The 21,953-nt window shown below is 51.5% G+C and overlaps 2 protein-coding genes across 6 annotated transcripts in view; one reads left to right on the forward strand and one right to left on the reverse strand.

The window, feature by feature from the left end:
- Window positions 1–1,232: 1,232 nt before the first annotated feature.
- On the forward strand, window positions 1,233–7,425 carry NSUN5 (NOP2/Sun RNA methyltransferase family member 5). 4 transcript variants are annotated; one of them, XM_025380587.1, is made up of 10 exons: window positions 1,233–1,396; window positions 1,542–1,664; window positions 2,332–2,506; window positions 2,582–2,690; window positions 4,805–4,943; window positions 5,040–5,155; window positions 5,541–5,719; window positions 5,907–6,117; window positions 6,200–6,340; window positions 6,411–7,425. In XM_025380587.1, the coding sequence occupies exons 1-10, from the start codon at window positions 1,304–1,306 to the stop codon at window positions 6,523–6,525; spliced, it is 1,401 nt and encodes a 466-aa protein (XP_025236372.1). In that variant the 5' UTR covers window positions 1,233–1,303; the 3' UTR covers window positions 6,526–7,425. The 4 variants fall into 4 exon arrangements, with proteins under 4 accessions (XP_025236372.1, XP_025236371.1, XP_025236373.1 ...); XM_025380586.1 differs by having other exon boundaries at window positions 6,416–7,425; XM_025380588.1 differs by having other exon boundaries at window positions 1,256–1,396; window positions 6,200–6,344.
- The window catches only part of LOC112621235 (nuclear envelope pore membrane protein POM 121C), a 27,027-nt gene continuing 11,785 nt past the window's right edge, over window positions 6,712–21,953 (reverse strand). The window contains exons 6-13 of one of the 2 annotated variants that reach the window (XM_025380583.1): window positions 16,709–16,800; window positions 15,986–16,059; window positions 15,426–15,547; window positions 14,885–14,987; window positions 14,377–14,553; window positions 11,833–13,527; window positions 9,327–9,449; window positions 6,712–8,898 (exon numbers count right to left, since the gene is read on the reverse strand). In XM_025380583.1, the coding sequence (XP_025236368.1) occupies window positions 8,801–8,898; window positions 9,327–9,449; window positions 11,833–13,527; window positions 14,377–14,553; window positions 14,885–14,987; window positions 15,426–15,547; window positions 15,986–16,059; window positions 16,709–16,800 (2,484 nt within the window). In that variant the 3' untranslated portion in view covers window positions 6,712–8,800. The remainder of the gene's footprint in view (window positions 8,899–9,326; window positions 9,450–11,832; window positions 13,528–14,376; window positions 14,554–14,884; window positions 14,988–15,425; window positions 15,548–15,985; window positions 16,060–16,708; window positions 16,801–21,953) is intronic. The other variant, XM_025380584.1, reaches the window with a different exon arrangement.

The following is a 21,953-nucleotide window of genomic DNA, read 5'->3' on the forward strand; positions in this document are numbered from 1 at the left end:
GAATTACAGGTGTGAGCTGCTGCACCTGGCCAGACTGATCTTTTAAAGAAGTGTATGTGAGCACAGCACTCCATGACTTAAAATCCTTAAGAGGACTACCATTTCTCTCAAGATAAAAGAACAAAATCCTTGTTGGGCACAGTGGCTCATGCCTGTAATCACTGCTTTGGGAAGCCAAGGTGGGAAGATCGCTTGAGGCCAGGAGTTCGAGACCATCCACAGGCAACATGGTGAGACCCCCATCTCTACAAAAGATAAAATTAGCTGGGTGTGGTGGTGCACACCTGTAGTTCCAGCTACTTGGAGGGTAAAGTGGGAGGATTGCTTGAGCCCTGGAGTTCAAGCCTGCAGTGAGCTATGATGGTGCCACTGCACTCCAGCCTGGGTGACAGAGTGAGACCTCATCAAAAACAAAAACAAAAACAAACTATTATTGTGGCTTTAAGGCCTGGATCATACCTACATCACTTACTGTATTTGACCAAACCGGCCCATTTCAGGTACCCAAATACCCCATGTGCTTTCTTGCTTGGCTCTGGGACTAATGTGGTCACTGGTGCAGGGTGAGTGGCAGGTATTGTGAACATTGTGGACCTGGAGTTGCTAGGACCTTCCCTGCCATTGCACAGAAAAAGCCTCCCTGAGAACACAGCCATTGGAGGACACATGACAGAGGAAGATAAGACAATACACAGAGACACATAATTACGGCCAGCGTGGGGGGCTCACGCCTATAACCCCAGAACTTTGGGAGGCCGAGGCGGGCAGATCACCTAAGGTCGGGAGTTCGAGGCCAGCCTGGCCAACATGTGAAACCCCGTCTCTACTAAAAATTGAAAAATTAGCCGGGCGTGGTGGCGGGCGCCTGTAGTCCCAGTTACTCGGGAAGCTGAGGCAGGAAAATGGCGTGAACCCGGGGGGCGGACGTTGCAGTGAGCCGAGATCACGACACTGTGCGACAGAGTAAGACTCTTTATCTCAAAAAAAATTTACACATATATACATATAATGACCAATACACATGTGAAGATATTCAACCTCAATAACTGCAGTTAAACAGCAGTAAAATCCCATTGTTTGCCCATCAGATTGGCAAAGACTGAAGAACTAGAGAAGAAATGGCCAAACGGGCTCGCAGAGTCGCACTCCCCACCCCGGCAGGTGCGCGATCACACACACTCCTTGCAGGGGGACTTCGACCGGAACTTCCGGTCCCGGCAGGTCGTGCTCTTTGACCCCGGAAGTTCGCGCGTGCGCAGAGCCGGGTGCGCTTTGCGACAGAGCCGTAAAGGCGCGTGGGAACATGGGGCTGTACGCTGTCGCGGCAGGCGTGCTGGCAGGCGTGGAGAACCGCCAGGGGTCCATCAAGGGGCTGGTGTACTCCAGCAACTTCCAGGTAGCGGGCCCGGGCGCGAGAAGTAGGGGTGTGGGGTGAGGAACCCGGGGTGGGGTGAGACGGGCCCCGGTGGGGTCGGGAGGTGGGGCCCGGCGAGGAGGGCCGGCGGAGCCCCGGTCCCAGCCTGTCTCCCTCGGCTTTACAGAACGTGAAGCAGCTGTACGCGCTGGTGTGCGAAACGCAGCGCTACTCCGCCGTGCTGGATGCCGTAATCGCCAGCGCCGGCCTCCTCCGTGCGGAGAAGAAGCTGCGGCCGCACCTGGCCAAGGTGAGCGGAGGGGCGGGGCGGGGAAGTGAACCCCGACGGTGTGCGCTTTGTCATCTGGTCTTAGCTCTGCTGCCGTGCACGGCGGGACTGGAGCAAGTCGCTCATCTGAAATGAGTATGAGCAGACCTTCCCTGGGTAGAGAATTGAGATGGGATGAAAATGCTTAAACTTAGAGTGTTTTGAAGAATTAAATAACCGAAGTACAGAGTAGTAGTGGCGGAGACTGTAAGGAAGTCGGGCGTGGCGGCGCGCACCTGTGGTCCTAGCTAGTCGGGAAGCTGAGCGGGGAGGATCACTTGAGCCCAGGAGTTCGAAGCTGCAGTGAGCTATGATCTGGCCACTGCACTTCAGCCTGGGCTACAGAGCTAGACCCCAGTTATTAAAACCCCAAACCCACGAAAGGGTAATGTTGGCAAGAAGTTGGGTGCAGAGGTCTACTGGTGAACATCTGTGGGGAAAGGGTCTAAGGCTGGGAAGCAAGATGCTAGGTTCTGATCCTGTTCTGTAGTTAATTTCTGGTGTGATCTTGGGTGAGGTACCCCACCTTTGTCTGCCAGGTGATCTGTTTAGCCATTCCAGTGCCGGGGCTCTGTTAGAGTTAGTTCTAAGGCATTTATGCGTCATGCTTAGGGCTTTTTTGTTTTCGTGTTTGTTTCCTCATCCCCAGGTGCTAGTGTATGAGTTGTTGTTGGGAAAGGGCTTTCGAGGTGGTGGGGGCCGATGGAAGGCTCTATTGGGCCGGCACCAGGCGAGGCTTAAGGCTGAGTTGGCTCGGCTTAAGGTTCATCGGGGTGTGAGCCGGAATGAGGACCTGTTGGAAGTGGGATCCAGGCCTGGTCCAGGTGAGCTGGAAGGAGTTGGGGGTGGGGGAGGCGGGGAACTTTGCTTCTGTCTACTCACTGCTCATTGCGTCCTAGTCTCCCAGCTGCCTCGATTTGTGCGTGTGAATACTCTCAAGACCTGCTCCAATGATGTAGTTGATTATTTCAAGAGACAAGGTTTCTCCTATCAGGGTCGGGCTTCCAGGTGAGAGCTTAGAGCCCTGGCCCTCCTCATCTAGGGAGGTGGGGTAGTGGGAAGAGAAGTGGCTGGATAGTTGTGACTTTGCTCTCTGGGCTTTCTTCCCACCTTTCCAGCAGTTTCTCCATCTTCAAGGTTTGTCTTCCTCCCATCCCTTAAACATCAAACTCCTAGGAGTCCCATCCTACATTCTTTCTAGATCTCTACATTTTTTTCTCTAGCTTGAACTCCTGCCTCCAACCTGGTGATTCTCACCGCCCAGAGTAGACTTCCCTCCCTCCTCAGGTTCATACGAATGCACCACAGATGTCACAGTCGCTGCATTCGCCATCTCTCCTCTCAAACTTTACACTTAGTGCATCCCCAGTTTAATCTAACAGATGTCACTATCTTCCACCCATTTGATCAAGCCAGAAACTGAGTCATCCTAGGTGCTTCCTTCCCCTCCCTCCAATCATTTACTCCCCCACTTTCAGCATCTTTCTCAGCTCCACTCCTTTCTCTCTTTTTTTAAGACTGAGTCTCACTCTGTCACCCAGGCTGGAGTGCAATGGCATGATCTTGGTTCACTGCCTCCCAGGTTCAAGCGATGCTCCTGCCTCAGCCTCCCAAGTAGCTGGGATTAGAGGCTCCCACCACCATGCCCAGCTAATTTTTGTATTTTTAGTAGAGATGAGGTTTCACCATGTTGGCCAGGCTGGTCTCAAACTCCTGAACTCAGGTGATCTGCCCGCCTCGGCCTCCCAAAGTGCTGGGATTACAGGCATGAGCCACCGCACCTGGCCTCTACTCCTTTCTCTTCATCCCCTTGGACACTGCCTAGGTTAAGCACTCATTTCTTATTGGGATGACCACAAGAACTTCCCAGACTGGTCCCTCTGCTTCCAGACTGTCTCACTGCATTTTCCTCCTTGAGGTTGACTGTAGGAAGCTCTAAAGGCAGATCTGATGCTGTTACTCCCCTGCTAAGCCCTTTCTTTTCTGAGATGGAGTTTCGCTCTTGTTGCCCAGGCTAGAGTGCAATGGCACGATCTCGGCTCACTGCAACCTCTACCTCCCAGGTTCAAGCAATTCTCCTGCCTCAGCCTCCTGAGTAGCTGGGATTACAGGGATGCAGCACTGTGCCCGGCTAATTTTGTATTTTTAGTAGAGACGGGGTTTCTCCATGTTGGTCAGGCTGGTCTCAAACTCCTGACTTCAGGTGATCCGCCTGCCTGGGCCTCCCAAAGTGCTGGGATTACAGGCATGAGCCACTGCGCCCGGCCATGCTAAGCCCTTTCTTGGCTTCATTGTGCTGTCCCTCCTGCCTTCTCTCCAGGTCCATCTGCCACGGTGCTGTGTGCACCAGTGTGCCAGCAACAGTGGCTGGTCCCTGTCCCATGCCACTAGCACTGGGCTCACACCTGTCTCGTTTTGTCCTTTGGTGGCTCTGAGAAGCAGCCTCTGCCCCTCTTCCTTTCCCCCACTCTTTGTAAGATCCTTTCTTCTGCCTCTACCATGTTGCTTGGACACCAGGCTGGAATAGCAGAGAACAGCTGCTTGCGTTTGAATTCCAGCTCTATCGCTTTGATAGATTTCTGAACCGAGACATGTGGCTCTCTAGGCCCATTTCGGCATGGATTGGGTGGAGTGGGCGGTCCTCCTTTACTGAGTTACAGTGAATGGAGTTTTAACCTAAGTGCCTCACACTCCTCATCTGTCAGGAATGAGCTCAGCTCTCACCTCCCTGCATCCCCTCACCACCCCCCATAAAGTAACCTTTCTCGAAGGTTATGCTTCAACAGGAATAGCTAACATTTATTAATTTGTGCCAAGTAAGTATCTTGGATATATTGGCTCATTGAATCCTCACACCTACTATTTTACAGAGATGCCAGTGGGCCTTGAGATTGAATCACTTGCCCAGGCTCCCACTGCTGGTAAACAGGAGAGGGGGCTCCTGAGCCATCAGTCTGGCTTGACAACCCATTTCCTCAACTGCGGAGGATTCCATAGGATTCCACAGCCTCTAGCTTATCACCCTGTTGATTTCTCCATAGCTGGGGTAACATTTGTTGCATGTTGGAATGGGGCCTGGCAGGGAGAAATTCGGGAAATGATGAATGGTTCTTCCCTGGCAGCCTCGACGACTTACGAGCCCTCAAGGGGAAGCATTTTCTCCTGGACCCCTTGATGCCGGAGCTGCTGGTATTTCCCGCCCAGACAGATCTGCATGAACACCCACTGTACCGGGCCGGACACCTCATTCTGCAGGACAGGGTAAGCAAGAGGAACAGAAAAGAGAAGAATGTGTAGGCGTGGGAAGGGCCTAGCCTGGGGTCTCTGTTCAGCCGGCCCCTGTGCTCTGCCCGCCAGGCAAGCTGTCTCCCAGCCATGCTGCTGAACCCTCCGCCAGGCTCCCATGTCATTGATGCCTGTGCCGCCCCAGGCAATAAGACCAGTCACTTGGCTGCTCTTCTGAAGAACCAAGGGTGAGTGCCACGGTCAGGAGCCGGGAGGAGGACATGGGGTTTGATTCTATGCCTTTCAGTGGGTAATGAAGGCTGAAAGGATGGCGTCCGCTTACTCTTTCCTGCTGCACCAAAGCAGTTCATGGTATTTGGCCCAAGCTAAGCTTCCCCCACTGCAGGTGTGAGATGTGGATCCCTTAGCCCTTGGGGCAGAGACCCCAGGCCAGTTACCTCTGACCCTGGGCCCTTTAAACGTAGGCCATTTCGATGTTGTATGTCCTGGCTTAACCTGCACATTCTTCGATATCGTGTGTCCTAGCTTAACCTGCACATTCTGGCTGGCTGTGACAGGCCCTTAGCTGCTCCATGCGTGCTCAGGTCACCCCTGCTTTGCCCTCTGCCCTAGGAAGATCTTTGCCTTTGACCTGGATGCCAAGCGGCTGGCATCAATGGCCACGCTGCTGGCCCGGGCTGGCATCTCCTGCTGTGAGCTGGCTGAGGAGGACTTCCTGGCGGTCTCCCCCTCAGACCCACGCTACCGTGAGGTCCACTATATCCTGCTGGATCCTTCCTGCAGTGGCTCAGGTGAGATGGGGAGAAAGCGTGGCCAAGGGACTTGTAGGTCCACAGCAGCCTAGACCCAGAGTCATCATTTGTTTTGGTCTTGGTTCTGACACTTTAATGGGCTGGGGACCCTGTGGCAAAGGTTCTCTGTGAAGTGAGGATTTCAGGACTGAGGCAGCCTGTGTGACCGAGACACGCTTTTCCTTAGGTATGCCGAGCAGACAGCTGGAGGAGCCCGGGGCAGGCACACCTAGCCCGGCGCGTCTGCATGCCCTGGCGGGGTTCCAGCAGCGAGCCCTGTGCCACGCGCTCACTTTCCCTTCCCTGAAGCGGCTCGTCTACTCCACGTGCTCCCTCTGCCAGGAGGAGAATGAAGACGTGGTGCGAGATGCGCTGCAGCAGAACCCTGGTGCCTTCAGGTACGGGGCGTGCGCCAGGGTCGTGGGAGGGGGGACGGGTGAGCTGCTCTCTTACCCAGCACTGGGGCTATTTCCCTCACAGGCTAGCTCCTGCCCTGCCTGCCTGGCCCCACCGAGGCCTGAGCACATTCCCTGGTGCCGAGCACTGCCTCCGGGCCTCCCCTGAGACCACGCTCAGCGGTGGCTTCTTCATAGCCGTAATTGAACGGGTCGAGGCACCGAGGTGAGTGAGTGGGAGCATGCTTGGGAGATGCAGGATGGCACCGGCACATCTGACATCTACACTTCTCTAGTTCAGCCTCACAGGCCAAAGCATCAGCACCAGAATGCACACCCAGCCCAGCCCCAAAGAGAAAGAAGAGACAGCAAAAAGCCGGAGCCGGTGCTTGCACGCCACCTTGCACATAGCAGCGGCTTCGGGCTGACTCCTTCCTGGTAGGAAAGGAAGACGCCTGTCCTCTCCGTGGAGGACCCTGGGCCCTCACCGCATGCAGCAATTTGGGTTTTGAAAGGTTATTGGGTCCTTTCCTTGGGCTGTGTTCTTGCTGGTGAGAAAAGTGCCTGCAGAAATAAAATGCAGAACGTACTCTATGGTAGATCACAGTTTTTTATTCTTAATGACATAAGCAGGAGAAAAATCTCACATTCATACTAAAAATTCCAACTAGACTCAACAGGAATGAAGTCTCTACTTGTAATGGAAAGTCCCAGCCTCCCGCTCCTGTCCAGTGCGCGTACTGTACACATCCACACTCACACTCACTCAGGGTTCCCGGACCGGCTGTCCTGCCTGCGGAACTGAGGTAAACTAGCTCAGGTACTGACACTAGGAGGGTCTACCTTACGTAAGGTACAGGTAGAAGCTTGATTTCTAGGCCCAGGCCCGGGCCCACCCCGACCCTCCAATCCTAACAGGTATTTAGGCTTGAGGTTCACTCCCTCCTCAGCTGCACACACCGCCGGGTATGAACAAGGATCAGAGCTGTTCTGAGGGGTGGGAAGGAGCAGCCCCGCCACCGAACACTCACCCACAGTCACAACGGGGAGGGGGCACCGGTTACATCTACATCACATTATTTATAAAATAAGAATTACATTTTATATAACGTGGCCAGAAGGAGCTCTAGTCCCCCAGGAAAGCTGCCCGGGACAGCATTTGAGCCTCTTCTTTGCACAGGCATAACTTAACTATACAGCTAATTCCTAGTCAATAGCATTTATACTTAACCACCTCAATGAACCAAGCTTGAAGGAATTTAAAAGGCAATTTAGCTTAAATACAAAAATAAATTTTTGTTAAAAAATGTTTAAATATTTTTTTCTTTTAATTTAGACACACGCATTCATACTTCTCCCAAAGAGGTTGGGCATGGCAGCAAGGCTCTTGGGCCTGGGGTATGTGGTTTCAGAAGGAAGGAAGGAAAGGATGGGCTGCAGAGGAGGACCCTGTTTGGGAAAAACAGGATTTTAAAAATATGGTTCATTAATTTAGGTTTTCTAACATCTGCTTTGGGTGATGTAGCCTCCAGTGAGGTCAGGTAAGTGGGACAGAAGCAGCAGAGGGAAGAAGGGTCTTTGCTTCCCCGGGGCCCCATCCTCCCGGGCTGCCAGCCCTTGAAGTCAGAACACCATTGGAAAATTCAGGAGTCGGCACTTGTAGCCGTCAAGTGGTGCTACTTTCCACATTCAATTAGCGAGGCCCCAGAAAACTTGAAACAGGAAGTCCGGCACTACCAACATGCCGCCACTCATACAACTCAATTCTTCCTCCAAACTCGATTCAAAGAGCAATACACAGAGTGTCAGACAAAGGAACACAGGACAAGGCTTGAAACATACAATCCTGGAGAGGCAGACGAGGGCCCAATGGGGCCAAAGGGTGGCTGGGCGAGGAGGCAGCTGAAGCAGCAGTGGGCATCCTGCCTGCTCCAAGAGCTTCTCCCTCCTGGAGCGAGGTATCTCACCCCTGGCTCTGCCAGGCTAACAGTCTTGAGCCACCAAGCTTTGAGGGGCCAAACTGGCAGAGGGTTGGAGATGAAACATTGATTCAGGCTTGGCAGGAAGAAAACGGCAGGAGCAGCACCCACTGGGGTCTCCAAGGCAAAGCTAGATTCAAGGGCATTTAAAAAGGAATCAATCCTGCAAGGAACCGGTGAGGGACACAGCAGCAAGAAATGGGGAAACAGAGTCCCCAGAAGGGACCAAAGGAAGAGAACCACTTCTCACAGCTAAGCCAAGCAAGGTCAAGCCTTAGGGATAATCCATTTCCCAAATCCCATCAGGTGCACACCAGCGATCCAGGCGGGCTGGACCCTGCACCCTCCAGCGACGGCGGCTCTTGGGGAAAGGTGGAAGGGGCGCCTGTCTAAGGGCGTGCTAAGCGGGAGTCAGGGCAGCGGACGCTATGTACAGGTGTTTCCTTAGTTCTCCAGCCTCCCCAGTGGAACTGTTCAAGTAGAGGTCCCGGGCTTTGGCCCTCCGCATCCTGCTTCCCCATCCCTGAGGCTTGTGCTTCCTCTAGAAGGGAAAGGGCCCCAGGGCTGCCACTACCCCCTGGCGGCTGAAGCCAGAGATCCGGGGTAGGTTTACTTTATGCAACTTGAAGGGTCAAAGGCTCTTCCCAGCAGGTGCCAAGGTCCAGATTAAGGGAAGGGGTGGGGGAAACAGGGACAGGGGACAAAGGCTATTTTTTGCGGTTGTGCTGCCTTCGGGCCTGCAGTCGCTGTCGAGCCCCTGGGGTCTTGGATCCCGCACCAATGGAAAATGAAGGGGCCGCCGATCCTGGAAAGATTCAACAAGACCGCATCAGGGCAGCTGCTACCTGAGACCCCGGCCCTGGGGGCCCCAATCTCTGGAAGGCTAGGCCAGTAACAAACACAGGGTGCCTCAATAGGGCTTTCCCCACTGCATCACAAACACTGTACGGGAGGAGCCTCCTGAAATGCAAACTCCCAGAGAGTCTCAGAGCAAGGCCCACGAATCTATTTTTGCCTGGCTTCCCATGGGACGGCAAAGTTCCGCCCTGGATGGCTCCTCTCTGATCTCTGCCATCCAACTCCCATCCCTGGGCTGTGCTGGACTCCTAACCCAAATTGTCTTTCCTGTGCTGTACCTGATCTTCACCGGGCCTCAGAAGGCCAGGAGCCTGCCACCCCACCAAAACCCTCCTCAGACAGAGGAGCAGGGCCACAGGGCAGCTTGCTGCTTACCAAACGGTCCAATGCCAACAAAGCCTTGGGCAGGTGTTGAGGATGCCCCAAAGGAGAGGCTGCTGCCTGATGTGCCCACTCCAGGCGCAGGGGTGTTCTGACCAAAGGTGGGAGTGGCGGTGCCTGGAGTGAAGAGAACAGAGAGCTGCAGAGAGCTGGCCAGTGAGCAGAGGGCGGAGGCAGGCGAGGAAACGGGCAGGAGCCTGTACTCTGCAGGGCACCTCCCACAGGGCCCTCAGCCCCATTCCTGCTCCTTGGGCACTCCTTCATCAGCAACTGAGCCAGACAACCGAGTCTTCATGCTGGGTGCCCCAGCTCAGCCTGCTCCTCCCACCTGCTAATGGCCCTGCCATGGCAGAGAAAAAGCCCTCCTGCCCCGCAGCCGCCTCGTGGGCCTCCGCACCACCGCTGTAGAGGGGAGGACTCTGGGGCCCCTGCCTCCTAGTGTACCCGGGTTGGCCACCTCCTCTCTTCAGGCCTTTTCCCCCAGCCACTGTCTCCTCCCCTGTGAAGCCTGCTCTGTCCACCCCTCATCTTTTGTGATGCCCCCTGGTGCCCTCCCCTCCCTGGCCTTGCCCTGACTGGCTCTGGCTGCCTGCCTGATGCCCTCTCTGGCAGCCCCTGCTCTCAGGGCTTGGCCTCCGGCCAGGGCAAGGGGAGGCTCCCTGTGCTCCCATGCTGTTTCCACACAGTTTCTCTTCCTTCCCTAAATACCGTAACTCAAGTTTAAATCATCACTTTATTCTAATCCGCCGTGTCCTTGTGTCACCTGTCAAATGCCAGGTCACTCCCCGATTCACAGAGGACCCTTGGCTCACTGGCCTCCTCCCCATCACCACTTGTGGTGACCTCGCCCTGTGAGGCTGATAGTCCTCTTAGCCCCTCGACCTTGCCACCCCCATGACCTCCTCTCCCTGACCCCTGCCACCATTCCTGTGGTCACACTGTCACCCAGCTGCTCTGGCTCCTGAATCTCCTGCAGGCACCACCCCTCCTGCATCTGACTTCACCTGCTCTCCACTCCTGCACCCGCTGAGCCGCACTGGGGTACTGACCCGCTGCCCCTCCTGCTTTGCTTGCTGGGGTCTCCACAGCAGGGTGGCACCAGCTGTCCACTGACCTTAGGTCTACACCCACAGTGTCGCTGGGAAACACACACACCATGCTAACTGGCCTCACTTTAACTTCACAATCACCATTTTCCAGCCCACAAACTGCTGGAAAGTGATTACACTTTTTAATATGATGTTCCTTTCCCCCACTGTCCAAAATGACTTTCAAAAGGCCCCCCCCTTTTTTTTTTTTTTTTGAGACAGAGTCTTGCTCTGTCGCCCAGGCTGGAGTGCAGTGGCAAGATCTTGGCTCACGGCAAGCTCCGCCTCCCGGGTTCACGCCATTCTCCTGCCTCAGCCTCTCCAGTAGCTGGGACTACAGGCGCCCGCCACCACGCCTGGCTAATTTTTTGTATTTTTAGTAGAGACAGGGTTTCACCGTGTTAGCCAGGATGGTCTCGATCTCCTGACCTTGTGATCCGCCCGCCTCGGCCTCCCAAAGTGCTAGGATTACAGGCGTGAGCCACCGCGCCCGGCCAAAAGGCCCCTTTTTTATACACTTTATCCCGACCCTCTCTCTCCCAGATTTTCTCTGCTACTTCACAAAGAAAACAGAACCCATGAGGTCTACATTCATCTTCCACACAGGAGGAACCATCACTGCATCCTTCTGCCTGATTCTGCAATGGTTTTCCTGAACACTTAAGACCCCAACACCCAGCCCTGGCCACAAACAATCCTCTTGGCCTCCTTCCACACCACGGCCTCTGCTTTTCACCCTCCTGCCACGCTTGCCTTTGCTCTGCTCTTGAACATACTAAACATATTTCTGCCTCTGGACCTTCGCATGCACCATCCTGTGCCTGAAAAGCATGTCCACTTGTGCTGTGCCCACCCCCACCCCACCCTCACACTCAGCTTACTTTGTTTCTTGAGACAGCCTTGCTGTCACCCAGGCTGGAGTACAGTGACATGATCTTGGCTCACTGCAACCTCCACCTTCTGGGTTCAAACCATTCTTGTCCCTCAGCCTCCCGAGTAGCCAGGATTACAGGTGGGTACCACCACACCTGGCTAATTTTTTGGTATTTTTAGTAAAGACAGGGTTTTGCCAAGTTGCCCAGGCTGGTCTTGAACTGCTGGCCTCAAAAGATCCACCCTCCTTGGCCTCCCCCAAAATGTTGGGATTACAAGCATGAGCCACTACACCCAACCCTCAGCTTACAATTGGTAATTACTCAGAAGGGCCTTCTTTGACCAGCTAAATCCACAACAGCTCCTCCAGTCCTTATTACATGTTAGCAAAACATGTATCATGCCCTGTCATTTCATTTAGTTCTATACTCAATGCCTGTCTCTTTACTGCCACATCATGGGCTCCCTGAGAAGGCAGGCTGCGCAGGCACAGCTCTTCAGTGTCCGGCCTGGCAGCCCAAGTCCACACCCCTCCTTACCTCCAAACACAGGTTTGCTCTCAGGCGTGCTGCCCACGTTGAAGGCAAACGGTGTACTCTGGCTGGTGGTGCCCAGGGCGTTCTGACCTAAGCCCCCTGCGAAGGGGGTGGAGGTGGCTGTGGTCCCACTCTGTCCCGCTCCGAAGCTAAAAGCTCCGGAGGTGGTGCTGGAGCCTGGGGTGGCCACGTTGATCCCAAAGCTCCCACTGCCAGCAGGGGCCGCTGAACCCCCAAATGTGAAGGGTGATGGTGTTGTGCTGCCGAACACCGAGCTGCTGCTCCCGCTGCTGGCTGTCTGCGTGGTGGCTCCAAAGCCAGAGCTGGTGGCTGCACCGAAGGAGAAGACAGCAGTGGAGCTGCCAAAGGCGGGCTGTGAGCTGGCGGGAGTGCCGAAGGCCGAAGTCGTGGCTTTCAACCCAAATGCTGAGTGCGTGGCACCACCAAAGGTAGGATGGATGGGTGTAGGCACGTGCGCAGGTACGATCTTGATCGTGGACGCAGGTGCAGGTGTGGGTGCAGCAGCTGGGGCCGGGGCTGCGGAGTTTCCAAAAGTGAAAGAGCTGCCAAAGCTGGGGGCAAGGGCCGGCTTGGCGGCCCCCGGCGGCTGCCCCTCAGCGGCCCCAAATGCAGGCTGGGGGTTGGCTCCTGGATATGATGGGAGCGGGGACTTGGCGCTTGAGCCAAAGGGAATGTTGAATGTGGGGGTGCTCGTGTTACTGAACGTCAGAGTGGGCTGGCTGCTGGTGGCCGGGGCGGAAGTGGTAAGGGTGCTGCCGAAAGCACTAAAGCCGGAAGCGCTGCTGCTGGTGGCCGTTGGCACGGCAGTGGGCAGGGACTGGCTAAAGGTGGTGACTGTGGTGGTTGTGGGCAGGGCAGGAGGTTTGCCAAACTGGAATATGGAGCCCATGGCCGGGGTGAAGCTGGCAGCAGAGGCCTGGGGCGCCCCGAAGAGGAAAGGCTGTGAGGTGGCAGTGGCGGTGCTGGTCGTGGTGCTCACACTGCTGCTGCTCACACTGTTTACGCCAAAGCCAAATGCAGGCTTCACAGCAGAGTCTGCGGATGGACTGGCGGTGGTGACGGGAGCCACGGCAGAGGTGGCGGTGGCCAGGCCAGTGAAGAGCGGGGCAGTTGTGGTGGGAGCAGTGGTGGGAGTAGTTGTCTGCTTGAAGAAGGGAGCAGACAAGGGCAAAGATGCAGGTGGCCCCATGCTGCTAAAGACAGGCTGGAAGGTTGGGGCTGTGGTGCTGGTGGTCGTGGGGAGGGAGGAGCTGGAGGGCGCTGTGGCTGTGACTGAAGGGCCAGGCGGTGTGGGGCCTTCCTTCTCACTCTTGGGTGGGGCCATGAAAATGGGCTTGAACATGGGAGATGCTGAAGACGCGGCAGGGGCGGCAGGGCTGGAAGATGAGGTGCTCTGTGTTCCAAACAGGAAGCTTTGCTTGGGGGCGGGGGACGGGGCAGATGTGGCTTGGGGTTTGGCAGCCGTCTCTCCCTGAAGGGTTGGAGGTGACTTGGTGTCAGTGGCTGGTACTGTGGATGGAGCAGGGATCAGCCCCAGCAAAGTGGTCGGGGGTTTGGAGTCTAAGGAGGGGCTGGGGAGGGGCCCTGGCAGCCCTGACTGTGGTAAGCCCAAAGCGGGCAGGAGGCTGGGTGTCTTTGGAGGCGAGGGGGCCTCAGTGGTTGCTGCTCCAGCAGATTCTGGAAGAAGAATAGAAAATGTGAATTTGGAATAAATACTTCGAAGGTGATGGTATTCAGTATTTCAGTATCCTCCCCACGCCTACCACAGAGCCTGGGATCCAAGAGTCAGTCAAAAAACTCAGTACGTCTACCCTACAGGCCTGTACAGTAAATCAAGGACGTGTTCATTATTTCTACCACACAGATCATCAGACAGAAGAGGATAAAATGGGGCCTAAATGGGGGCCTAATGTGTAGAGACTAAGACAATCCAATTGTCTGAACTCTGAAGTTCACGTACGAATCTAGATATACTTTATTTTTCGCCTACTAAGCTCACCTGCCAGGCGCTAAGAGCATGCAACTGTGAATGGGGAAGTCTCTGCCCTTGAGCAGGGAGGTGGAGTGTGATTCCCAGGTCACCGTCTGATAAAGAGTGTGAGTGCACAGGGCCATGAAGGCCTGGGCTGGGAACACCAGCAGCCCTCCAAGTGCTGGAGGAAAAGGAAGCAGTGCTGTTCTGGACTGGTGGTTCTGATAGGCAAGGATATCCTGACCACACCACCCACATTCACACTTCAGAGGTGCTACACCAGGAAGATCATTCTCATCTGACAGATGAGGAAGCAGAGGCTCAGGGCAGCTATGAGCCAGGCTTCAGATCCTAAGTGTCGCAGCACCCCTTCCCTAACACTCCCTGATGCAGGCTCCGGCGCGTTAAACGTGGGCCCACTCCGGTGTGCTGAGTCAGGGTGCGTTTGGCCTGCAGAGCAATCTCCAGTGACTGACAGGCATGACGCCCTTACTCTAACCCAAGCAGGGGATGCTAATCAGAAGGCTGGATCCAAGGGCCCCACTCCAGCTCACCTGGGCAGGGTGGCAGGTTCGGGGGACTCTGCATCTTCTTCAAGCTCTCTAACAGTGGGTTGGTGCTTGGGCCGGGGAGGGAAGTGGGTGGGGAGGCAGTTGCAGCAGCAGGCAGGGTAAAGGTAAACGAAGGCTGAGTGGTAGGTGGGGTCTCAGTGACAGAGTTCGAGGCAGCGTCTAAGAAAGAAAGAAAGAAAGAAAGAAAGAAAGAAAGAAAGAAAGAAAGAAAGGTGAAGCAGTCCTGGCTTGTCTGGGACTTCTTTCCAGATGCCTGTTGGAGAGCAGGGTCTCAGCACAGCTCACGGAGGACTGCCTGCCCTCAACTGCAATGGTCACTGCTATTCCATGAAGACCAACACGGATTTCTCAGGTGAGAAAGAGCACAAGAAAACATGGAACCCTACTTGGGATTTTCCCAGAGAAACCATTTTTTCAAACACACAAAATAAAACCAAAGAAAACAAGACACCTGACACCTCTCGAGTGTGCAACGATCTGTGCTCCTTACCGCTCTTGTCCTCCAAGGCCTTGTTGAACCACTGTAATGAAGCCTTCTTCTCTAAGTCTAGGTCCTCGGCAGTGATCGAATAGCCAAGCTGGGGAGGTGGAGGCTACCAAAGAGAAAAAGAAGAAGTCAGGCCAATCAGAAAAAAAGGGAAGGCTGGGCATGGTGGCTCACGTCTGTAACCTCAGCCCTTTGGGAGGCCGAGCCAGCTGGATCACTTGAGGTCAGGAGTTTGAGGTCGACCTGGCCAACATAGTGAAACCCCATCTCTACTAAAAATACAAAAAATCAGCCAGGCGTGGTAGCGTGCACCTGTAATCCCAGCTACTTGGGAGGCTGAGGCAGGAGAACTGCTTGAACCCAGGAGGCAGAGGTAACAGCCAAAATAGAGCCACTGCACTCCAGCCTGGGTGACAGTGATGCTGTCTCAAAAAACAAAAACACAAAAACAAATTAGAAAAAACTAGAAGAAACTTGTCCTTAGTGTTCCTAAGACTTAGGAGAGCTAAGCCAGGAGGGCAGGAATAGATGGACAAGACCATACCAAGGTCAGCTGTTCCCCTCGCCGAGAAGGCAGCAGCTGAATTTTCCGCTTACGCTGCCCAGAGTTGCCAGGTGTAGACTGAGAATTCGAGTTTTGTTTCTTCCTTGGGGTTGTATCTGCAACTAAAGAAAGAAATCAAGACTCGTTTGCTTCCTTCCGTCTTCCAGAAATGGATGGTTTTGTCTACCCACTTCATATTTAACACTGAGTTTTCATTGGTTATCTCTGAAAAGATTCGATCTTCTTTGGTTTGGTTGCTCGGATGGTGTTTGCAAGATTAAGGCGTGCACACAAACCGCTTACTGCGCCGTCATTACCAAGATTACCCACAGGTGACTCAAACTGAGCTTACCTCCATCTAGTCGTTAATACCCATCTGTAACCTTTCTCTCTCATCAGACTATAAACTTCTGAAGGAGAAGAAATCTCTCTTTGTATCTAGCATGCCTTAGACATAGTAATGCTCAAGACATTTTCCCAATAGGTATTAATCTCTATATCCTCCACAAACACCTCCACCACCAGCAGCAGCAGCCTCTCCTCCTGGCTCAGCAACCTACCCTTTTCTCCCTGGGACTCCTTGTCCGCCGCCAATGGAGTTGAGGAACTGGAATGATGACATAGCTCCTCTTCTCTGTCGGGAGAAAAGGAACAGTTTAGTCTAGAAAGACTTCTAGGCTGAAGTATTAAATAATTTCTCACACCCTCCTAACTACCAAGTGGCCAATGTCTAAAACAACTATAATTTAAGATCTCAGCATGCCAGGATAAAAAAAGTCAAAAGGAAATTCCAACAGAATGAAGGGAGGCTATTCACAGAGGCCATGGAGACAGCTTTTGTCTTAAAACAAGCACAAAACAATAATCTTCAAACCTTACTTACAACCTACCAAGTTCCTGGGAGTTCTAGACACACATGTGATCCCTGAGGGAGTGGCGTTCCAGCCAACTGCAAGCACCTAGGGGGTCAGCTAGAGTCAAGAACCTGAAGGCAACTGCCCACTGACTTGACTCTGCTCTCCACTCTGCATGGCCTCTGTGCTTGCACCCGATCCCTCATGCTGGAGTGGGAGGCGACAGTCAGAGGCCACTGGAGTCAGTATCCAAGACTGTAGGGATGACAGTGGTTCGGGTGGGTGCTGCGTTGTCCCTCTCAGGGACTTAGTTTCTTTGATTCTCCAAGTCACAGCCGCACAAAGCCTAAGAGTCCGGTTCATTTCCCACCTTTCCTCACCCCCATCTGTCCACGCAGCAAATGAAAACTGCAGGAGAATGCCGAGTACCTTATTTTCTTTGCTGGCCTCTCTGGTGTCTGGGAGCGGGATGAGGCTGGGCTAGAGAAGGGTGATGAACTGGGGCCACTTCTCTTCCAGAGCTAAAAATCAAGAGGGACATGACTGAGCCTGCTGATAACTTAGCATCTGACCTTCAACATGACAAAGTCTCTTTTTAAGTAACTAAAAAAATATTTTTTGTGGTTAAATGGTTAGTCATGCCTGTAATCCCAGCACATTGGGAGGCCAGGGTGGATTGCTTGAGTCCAGGAGTTTGAGACCAGCCTGGGTAACATAGCGAGACTCTTGTCTCTACAAAAAATTGAAAAATCAGTTAGGTGTGGTGGTTTGCATCTGTGGTCCCAACTACTCAGGAAGCTGCAGTGAGCTGAGATTGCCCCACTGCACTGCGGCCTGGGTGACAGAGCGAGACCCTGTCTCAAAAAGAAAAAAATTTGTTTGTGAAGAAAGAGCCCTGAAAAGAAAGTCAACTGCCAGTATTAATTATGAAAGCCAAAAAAAAAGAAGTCTATAAAAGTAATGGAATGTGAATAAAGGCAGAAGGGATGGACGCACTTTTTGCATGTATTAAGTGGAACGTTAGACTCAGTAATGAAGAGTCAGGACACATTCAAACCTACGCTAGACTATGGCAAGGATAGAAGTAAATTAGGCCGGGCGCGGTGGCTCAAGCCTGTAATCCCAGCACTTTGGGAGGCCGAGACGGGCGGATCACGAGGTCACGAGATCAAGACCATCCTGGCTAACACGGTGGAACCCCGTCTCTACTAAAAAAATACAAAAAACTAGCCGGGCGAGGTGGCGGGCGCCTGTAGTCCCAGCTACTCGTGAGGCTGAGGCAGGAGAATGGCGTAAACCCAGGAGGCGGAGCTTGCAGTGAGCTGAGATCTGGCCACTGCACTCCAGCCTGGGCGACAGAGTGAGACTCCGCCTCAAAAAAAAAAAAAAAAAAAAAAAAAAAAAAAAAAAAAAAAAAAAAAAAGAAGTAAATTAAAGATAACCCAGTAAACTAATTTAGTCTTGCTTTCATTAAATTTTCGATTTTAATTTACTAACTTCATCTTAAAAATATGCCGTCATAGCGTTTATGACTTTTGCAACAACTAGCATTTATCATTATGTGATGATTACCCATACATCTTCTACTAAGCGAGTTCTTGACAGCAAAGATGGTGTTTTCATCTCTGCTTCCTCCACAGACCAGCAGCAAAGTAGCTGGCACATAGCGGACATGGCAAATAGTCTCCTAAGTGCTGAGCCTAATTACAAAGCCACGAAACTGTCACCTCAGACCGTCTTTCCTGCTTGAAAAGCTGCTAGTGATTTCTTACCCAGTACCAGCTACGTCACATAAGTACAAACAGGAAGCCAACAATGCTTAATAAGAGTTCAAAAGGGAAAAGAGGAAGCTTCAGACAAGTGGTAAACAGTGGAACAGTTCGGTGAGGTTACCATCAGAAAGCTGGGCCCGGGAGGAGTTTGAGAAAACTGCTCACCGCAATAACAGTTGAAGTTATGCTCAAACAGCAAGAAAGGCTAGAGCACATGGTTTAAAAAACATGGGATTACAGGCATATAAAAAAGCAGAATACAAAAATTCACCAAAGTGATTCAAGGATTGAATATATAAGTAGCATTTTCAATCACTTCAGATCCCTGACACTAGCTTGCTGGTTCTCACATGACTGCTCATCAGTCAACTGTGGAACTTTTTTTTTTTTTTGAGATGAAGTCTTGCTCTGTCGCCAGGCTGGAGTGCAGTGGCACGATCTCAGCTCACTGTAACCTCCACCCCCTGGTTCAAAAGATTCTCCCGCCTCAGCCTCCCGAATAGCTGGGATTACAGGAGCACGCCATCACACCCGGCTAATTTTTGTACTTTCAGTAGAGACGGGGTTTCACCATGTTGGCCAGGATGGTCTTGATCTCTTGATCTCATGATCTGCCCACCTTGGCCTCCCAACGCGCTGGGATTACAGGTGTAAGCCACCACGCCTAGCCACCCGTGGAACTTTGAAAGCACACAGATGGCCAAGTGTGGTGGCTCACGCCTGTAATCCTAGTACTCTGGGAGACTGAGGCAGGAGAACTGCTTGAGCCCAGGGGTTTCAGACCAGCCTGAGCAACATAGAAAGACCATATCTGTAGTTAAAGCAATAAAATTAAAACAAACAAAAACATAAACGTTGCATTTTTCTTCACAATGTGCTCCAGACACTGAGGGATACACATCACTGAGTGAGCAAGGGTCAGAAATGCCAAAGGGGCTGGATGACGTGGCTCACACCTGTAATCCCAGCACTTCGGGAGGCTGAAGCAGGAGGATCACCTGAGGTCAGGAGTTCGAGACCAGCGTGGCAACATAGTGAAACCTTATCTCTACTAGAAATACAAAAATTAGCCAGGTATGGTGGTGCACGCCTATAATGCCAACACTTTGGGAGGCCAAGGTGAGAGGGTCACTTGAGCCCAAGAGTTTTGAGACCAGCCTAGGTAACATAGTGAGGTCTAATCTCTACCAAGAAAAAAAAAAAAAAGAAATGCCAAAGGAGACTGTAATGATTAGCTAGGATTGGAAGACGACTGGACAACTAGTTTAACAATTAGGGGAAAAAAGTATTACTCCTCTACTTCATTGACTGTACATACACACTCATTTCAGATATAACAAGACAAGGATGTTTATTATCATGTCTATTCAGCTTATCAAGTCCTAGCCAAGTGCAGTAAGACATAAACAGAATAAGATTGCAGAGGAAGAGAAAAACTCATTATCATACACATAAGTGTATATACTAAAATCCTAAAGAACATACAGATTTAGCAAACTTTCTGAATACAAAATCAGTTGTATTTCTACACATCAGCACAGTCAATCACATTTTGAAGGCACTATTTATAACAGCGTCAAAACCATATACCTAGGGCCAGGCGCCGTGGCTCACGCCTGTAATTCCAACACTCTGGGAGGTCAAGGCAGGAGGATCACTTGAGGTCAGGAGTTTGAGACTGGCCTGGCCAACAAGGGGAAACCCTGTCTCTATTAAAACTACAAAAAATAGCCAGGTGTGGTGATGCGTGCCTATAATCTCAGCTACTTGGCAGGCTGAGGCACGAGAATAACTTGAACCCAGGAGGTGGAGGCTGCAGTGAGCCGAGATTGTGCCACTGCACTCCAGCCTGGGAGACAGAGTGAGACTCCATCTCAAAAAACAAAACAAAAACCAGATACCTAGAAATAAATCTAATAAAAGAGAAGTAAAACCTCTACAGAGAATTAGAGATGATGTAAATAAATGAAGAAGGAGGGACATGGTGGCTCACGCCTACAATCCCAGCACTCAGGGAGGCAAAGGTGGGAAGATTGCTTGAGCTCAGGAGTTTGAGACCAGCCTAGGCAACATAGTGCAACCGTGTCTCTACTGTAAGTTTTTAAAAATTAGCTAGGTGTGGTGATGCATGCCTGTGCTCCCAGCTACTCAAGAGGCTGAGGCAGGAGGATGGCTTGAGCCTGGGAGCTCGAGGCAGTAGTGAGCTATGATCATGCCACTGCACTCCAGCCTGGGCCACAGAGCAAGAACGACATTCATGTTCATAGATTAGAAGTAAACAAGGTCAGTATTACAACAATGTTAATTCCATTCAAAGTCATAAGTAGATGAAAGGCAATCCCAATCAGTATCTCAGAACTCTTTTTTTTGTGTGTGTGAAAATTGACAAGTTGATCTGAAAATTGTATGAAAAAGCAAAAGGCCAAGATACAAGACAGTCCTGAAAAGAAACGAGAAAGGGGGATGATTGACTCTATCAAGACTCAAAATATAAGGGTAGGGGTAAAACAAAGACTGGCACAAGGGGAGCTAAAAAAATAGACCAATGGAACAAAACAAGAGTCTAGAAATGGACCCACATATATACAGACACTTAGATTAGACAAAGACGGTGCTGCAGAGAAATAAGGATGGTCCTTTCAATAAATGTTGCTGAGAGAAATGGGTATTTCTACAGTTTAAAAACAAAACAAAACAAAACAAAAAAACCTAATTTTGATCCCAACCTCACACCATACACAAAAATGAAGTTCAGGTGTATTATGGATTTACATATAAAAGTAATAATAAAATAATAAAGCTTTTAGAAGAGAGCATAGGAGAAAATTATCATGACCTTAGGTTAGGTAGGCAAAGATTTCCTGAATACTACACAAAATATGCTAACCACAAGGAAGCAGAATGGCAAGAGCAGGACACTTTTTGGTTGCAACGCATACATGACAGAGAGCTTGTATCTAGAATATAAAGAGTGTATTCAAATCTCTAAAAGACAACAGAAAAGAGCCAAGCAGTTTGAACAGGCATCTCACAAAAGAGGCTATACAAATAGCTAACAAACAGTTGGTACTTCTACATTAGCAATCAGGGAAATGCAAATTAAAACCACAATGAAATATTACTTCACACTTACCAGAATGGCTAAAGAGACTGGCAATACCAAGTATTGATGAGGATGTGGAAAAACATAAAAATCTCATATACGGCTGGTAAGAATATAAACTGGGCTGGGCGTGGTGGCTCACGCCTGTAATCCCAGCACTTTGGGAGGCCAAGGCAGGTGGATCACTTGAGGCTAGGAGCTTGAGACCAGACTGACCAACATGGAGAAACCCCATCTCCACTAAAAATACAAAATTAGCTGGGCGTGGCGGCGCATGCCTATAATCCCAGCTACTCACGAGGCTGAAGGCAGGAGAATCACTTGAACCCAGGAGGTGGAGGTTGCCATGAGCCGAAATCGTGCCATTGCACTCCAGCCTGGGCAACAAGAGTGAAACTCCATCTCAAAAATAAAATAAAATAAAATAAAATAAAATAAAATAAAAATAAACCGAAACACTCCCTTTAATACATTGCTTAGAGGCTGGGCACAGTGGCTCACGCCTGTAATCCCAGCATTTCGGGAGGCTAAGGCAGGCAGATCACTTAAAGCCAGGAGTTTGAGACCAGCCTGACCAACATGATAAAACCCCATCTCTATTAAAAATTTAAAAATGTAGCTGGGCGTGGTGGCGCACACCTGTAATCTCAGTTACTTGGGAGGCTGAGGCATGAGAATCACTTGAACCCAAGAGGCAGATGTTGCAGTGAGTGCCAATATGGTGCCACTGCACTCCAGCCTGGGTGACAGAGTGAAACTCAAAAAAAAAAAAAAAAAAAAAAAAAAAGAAAAAAAAAAA

The sequence above is a fragment of the Theropithecus gelada genome, chromosome 3, assembly GCF_003255815.1.
Source record: "Theropithecus gelada isolate Dixy chromosome 3, Tgel_1.0, whole genome shotgun sequence".
Lineage (NCBI taxonomy): Eukaryota > Metazoa > Chordata > Mammalia > Primates > Cercopithecidae > Theropithecus > Theropithecus gelada.

What these genes read in the sequence shown, in the direction of transcription:
- NSUN5 (XM_025380586.1), top strand. Translation starts at nt 1,304, where the DNA reads ATGGGGCTGTACGCTGTCGCGGCAGGCGTGCTGGCAGGCGTGGAGAAC. An exon ending in TGCGGCCGCACCTGGCCAAG is followed by an intron (nt 1,665 to 2,331) that starts GTGAGCGGAGGG and finishes CCTCATCCCCAG; the next exon opens with GTGCTAGTGTATGAGTTGTT. An exon ending in ACCTCATTCTGCAGGACAGG is followed by an intron (nt 4,944 to 5,039) that starts GTAAGCAAGAGG and finishes TCTGCCCGCCAG; the next exon opens with GCAAGCTGTCTCCCAGCCAT.